Source organism: Abrus precatorius, unplaced genomic scaffold, assembly GCF_003935025.1.
Source record: "Abrus precatorius isolate BTA unplaced genomic scaffold, Abrus_2018 Scaffold8, whole genome shotgun sequence".
In the NCBI taxonomy this organism is placed as follows: domain Eukaryota; kingdom Viridiplantae; phylum Streptophyta; class Magnoliopsida; order Fabales; family Fabaceae; genus Abrus; species Abrus precatorius.
Window position 1 is genome coordinate 34,909,158 of NW_020874428.1, and position 5,000 is coordinate 34,914,157.

Consider the following 5,000-nt stretch of genomic DNA (forward strand, 5'->3'; position numbering starts at 1 on the left):
GCCTTAATAAACTTAACACAAAGATTAAGTGCAAGGTACCTCATGTAGAGAACAATGTGCGAGGACAATTAACGAGACAATTTGTCGGTCATAAGTTAAGCAACTTCCCTATAAATTATCATCGTTCTCCACACAGTGATAGTATCAAATCAATTAATATTCAAATGCAGCACGATCCAGGGAATGGGAATATTATTTATTTCAGACCTTGAAATATCCGCATCATCACATAAAATAAAACACAGTGAACTTATTAAATGAAAACTTTATCGACTAAAAACATATTAGAAACCCTCCGAATTCATCGCTTTGCTATTCATCATCACAGAGAGATGATAAGAGTGGCAGGGCGCAAAAGGAGGCAACTAACATAACAAGTTCCAAATCTAACTCATTCAGATCCTTCTGCCACCGCCAACCAGTCCACACTTTATAAATATAACTTAAAAAAAAAGAGAGAGAGAGAGAGAAGAAAACACGAAGAGGGCCACGTCACCCACCACAGCTTTGAAACCTGGAACTGTTTAAGTGGGCAAGTGAAGGTGTTGGTGTCTTGGTATTGGTATTGGGGTGTTGCTGTCGTGTAGCAATAACTAGAGAACATCATCGTGTTAATCTCATTAACGTTAATGTTGTCGTCATTGTGTTGGTAAATCGTAATATTGACCTTTCCTTGTTCCTCCTTCCCTCTTTAGCTATTTCCATCCAAAGTCCAAGTTGAACAGAACACCGCACTGTCCTACCTAGGATAGCACATTAATTAAGACCAATATTTAACACCTATTTTCTCTCTTATCCTCTCACCTTCTTTCGCTCTTTCCGGGTTTTCAATGGATTTTCGTCATGGACTTCCGGTGACTGGCCCAATCTCTTCCACTCCTCTAAGGTACCCTTACTATTCCTCTTCTTCTTTTCCCTTTTTCTTCCATGTATCATTTAATTGTTAGCTGGCTCCTTTTTTTTCTCTCTTATTGTCGGTTTGCAATTAGTGGAAGTGTTTCATTGTGGTGTACGGCAAAAAGCCCTCTTCACGATTCTGAGAGGCAAATTTATTATTTTATTTCTCTTTTTTTTTTCCTGAAACTTTGAGGTTTGGGCGTTGGCAAAATAAAGTGGTTTTTTTAATGAGGGTTCTGAGAAGGGTGAATGATTCATTTATCTTTTTGTGGGTTGGGGGATTCGAATGATTCCTTTTGATATTCTGTGCTCGGTTTTAGAAACTTGATTGAAAATTTCCGATTCCCTTCCTTCATAAAGCCTATTTTAGTTGATGGAGACTATGTCTTTTAAAAGAAATGACATTTGACTGTTGGGACTTATATTGTTTCCTCGTATCATATTGATAAAGTTCATCAAGTTATCAAAGATTTTGTCATGTTCTGTTGGAGTAGTTGTTTTTCACATCTATTGGTAGGTAAGCCTTTTACTCAATTGTTCTCAAATTATTTCATCAGTGTTAACTGTCATAATTAATTGATTTTACAATATCTTCCTCCGTTCGACTCTGATTATAATTAATGCCATGTATCATGGTAGGTTTATGAACATACCAGGGTATTCAAAGCTTTAGCTGTACTCTAGTTCATTCTTGTCCCTGAATTCCCTTCGAGAGGTTGATTATAGGTGGAAGGTTTAGAAGTAATTGGTTTTATTATATGTTTCAATTATGACCTCTTAGTTATCAAAACTCCCTCGCTAAATGTCCCATTCACGTACTATGTTTTCTAAAAGTCAGAAACTAGTTCGTATCCATGTTGAGATTGATTTATTTTTATGACAAATGTCTGCACTTTTCTTCTTAAGAAAGTATCATTTGTTCATATTTTCTTACTGTCTGTTGAAAGAGGTTCAGTGTGAGACTACTTAATAACCATAAATATGGTTGACTGCTTGGAAATATTGGTATGTCCTGTTATAAACTACAATATCTAGTTCTCAAAATCCCTTGTTGACAAGCAATTAGTAGCTTTGTGATGTTTTTCTATGTACCAGGTCCATGCTAAAGAAATTCACTTTCCTTATTAAAGTTTTTTTGATGTTCTCATATTTTTTTATGGGAACTTATACTGCATTTTGCCTTAATTTAGTATTCATTAGTTGTGAGAAAAAATTTTCATAGAATATGTTCGCTTTTTATTGTTGTTTCTAATCCCTTTTGTTGAAAACTGCTGCAGGTGACCATGATATTTTTTCTGAATCTGATAATTGAACTGGGGAAGTCAAATAGAATATTGAATATTTCGCCCTCAAGCCATGGCTAGACCACGCCTTAGTTCTAGACGAAAACTTCCCATGTTCCTCTGTGTCTTACTTCTATTACTGGTGCCAATTTGTGTGATTGGAATTTTTATCCATGGCCAAAAGATTTCCTATTTCTTCAGACCCCTTTGGGACAATCCCCCTACTCCCTTCATGAGGATACCTCACTATTATGCAGAAAATGTCTCCATGGACCACCTTTGTCGTCTCCATGGCTGGTCCCTTCGCTTCCAACCTCGTCGCATCTTTGATGCCATTATCTTCAGCAACGAGTTAGACATGCTAGATATTAGATGGCACGAACTTTATCCTTACGTGTCAAAATTTGTGATCCTAGAGTCCAATACCACATTTACAGGCATTCCAAAACCTCTCTTATTTTCCTTAAACCAGGCAAGATTTACCTTTGCCGAACAAAAGATTGCCCATGAAATTTATCCTGGCAAAGTTGCAGTCCCTGGATCACACGAGGACCCATTTGTGCTTGAGTCAAACCAACGCGGGGCTATGAACTCTCTGTTACACCGCGCAGGGATTTCCAATGGTGACATTCTTCTCATGTCAGATACAGATGAAATTCCAAGCCTTCAAACTTTGAAACTGCTGCAATGGTGTGATGGGATTCCTCCCATAATGCATCTTGAACTGAGGCACTACATGTACTCATTTGAGTTCCCTGTGGACTACAGCAGCTGGCGAGCCACAGCCCACATCTATGGTCCCCGGACAACCTACCGGCACTCACGGCAGACAAATTTAATCTTGTCAGATGCAGGGTGGCACTGCAGCTTTTGCTTTCGGAATCTTTCAGAATTTGTGTTCAAAATGACAGCCTATAGCCATGCAGACCGTGTGAAACGTAAATCTTTTCTAAGTCATTCAAGAATTCAAAATATTATTTGCAAGGGAGATGATCTTTATGATATGCTCCCTGAAGAATACTCTTTCCAGGAGTTGATTAAAAAAATGGGGTCAATACCCCGTTCAGCGTCTGCAGTCCATCTTCCAGCTTATTTGATAGAGAATGCAGATAAATTTAAGTTCCTTCTTCCTGGAGGTTGCTTAAGAACGCAATAATAAATGCTCTTTTTTTTCTCCTATTCAAGAAGGATTTTAGTTAGCATTAAGCACAGTAACACTTAACTTAGATTTCCCAGTTTCCAGCATAGGCCTTAGCCTGAGATTTTGTTAGGATTTTATTACATGGCATTAAGCCCCGTGATTTTGTCATGTTCTTGAATATGAAGAAGGTGGTGTAAATTGTACGGAAAAGCATACATACGCAGATAACACAGGCAGAGTACATTTTGTAGCTCTATAACTCATCCCACTCGTGTGTTCTCTTGTAGCATGTGAAGAGAATGGGAAAGTGAAGAGAGAACTAGGAATGTGGGGTTTCAGAAAACAGAAGAAATGATTATTTTTTTCAACATAAATAATAATAATAATAATAATAATAACACGTTTATAATGTTTTTGCATGTGTATCTTCATGGGAAGAAATTTCTTAGCACGAATGGAATCATGAAATCTACTGGCCAATTACTATTTCTTTATTATCAGATGAGATATTTTAAAAGAATTTAAAATATTGAAGGAAACAAAAATGTTGCGGTTTCTGTTTTGCTATCCTTTCTTTTTAGGGTTCTTTTGACGTCAGTTTTATGATAGATTTTTTAAGCTTCTAAAAATATTAACTTTTTATTAAAAATATAAAGAAAGTTTAATTACATTAAAAATATAATGTATTGAATTTTTGTTTCTGATAGGTGTTTAAAATTGACTTTAAGAGGTGATGTTAGCATTTTCTATCTTATTATTCTTTCCTATTTTATATTCATTTGCAGTTTTATTGTCATTTTCTGAAAACAACTATTATTTATAACATTATAAAAAAAATTAATTTTTCTATTGAGACGAATTTAATATTTTAATTGCACCCAAAACATTCAAGATTTTGACGAATAATTGCCATAAAGTCACTGTAAGAATAATTATTGTGAGGGAATTTTCCAGAAGTATTCCTTGGAACTGAAGAACAGACCACAGTTAACAACGTTTTTGGCGATGCAAATTTACTTTTTCTATTGCTGTTTGAGATAGAAACCACAATGAAATAGAAATAGAGTGTTCATTCTTATTTCAATATTTATTTGACTTACAGAATTCAGATATATGAAAAGAAAACGAATTTAGAATGCAGTTTAATTATAAGTTGTTATATTAACAAAAATTGTTAATTTTTATAATAATAAAAATTGAACTCCAAAGATAAAACTTGATATCATTTTATGCTTTTATATTTAATACATTGAAACGATGAACTGGCCTCCTCAAACTAGAACAGTGACTAGATTTAAGCCTTAGAACCGAATCATGTTGTTGTCGAAACGTAAGAAAAATAATTATGTGCAATAAAATGCTGGGCGCTGCCAAAAGTCTTTATTCCACACAAATGATGGTTACATTTTTACTTCAATACTTATAAATCACAGAATAATGATTTGGTATTTACTTTCATTGATTAAATTATAATTTATATTAATTTCATGTACGGAACATAAAGATAAAATTAAGGGTACCCAGTGGGGCAATGCATCCTGGTACCCACTACTTAACACCGCAGGTTTATATGCCATGTACCTGCCCCACACTTGCACGATATTCTTCAACAACTTTTAAATGAATTTATAGTTATTCCTAGGTATTTATAGATATTTGTCAGAAAATAAAAAAATTAA

General features: G+C 34.9%; 1 protein-coding gene across 1 annotated transcript; it reads left to right on the forward strand.

Annotated features, from left to right (window-relative positions):
* The first annotated feature begins 465 nt into the window (after positions 1-465).
* On the forward strand, positions 466-3,725 carry LOC113847555 (beta-1,4-mannosyl-glycoprotein 4-beta-N-acetylglucosaminyltransferase). Its single transcript, XM_027476736.1, has 2 exons — positions 466-886; positions 2,175-3,725. Exon 2 carries the CDS (start codon positions 2,254-2,256, stop codon positions 3,334-3,336), a length of 1,083 nt encoding a protein of 360 aa, XP_027332537.1. The 5' UTR covers positions 466-886; positions 2,175-2,253; the 3' UTR covers positions 3,337-3,725.
* Positions 3,726-5,000: the final 1,275 nt, after the last annotated feature.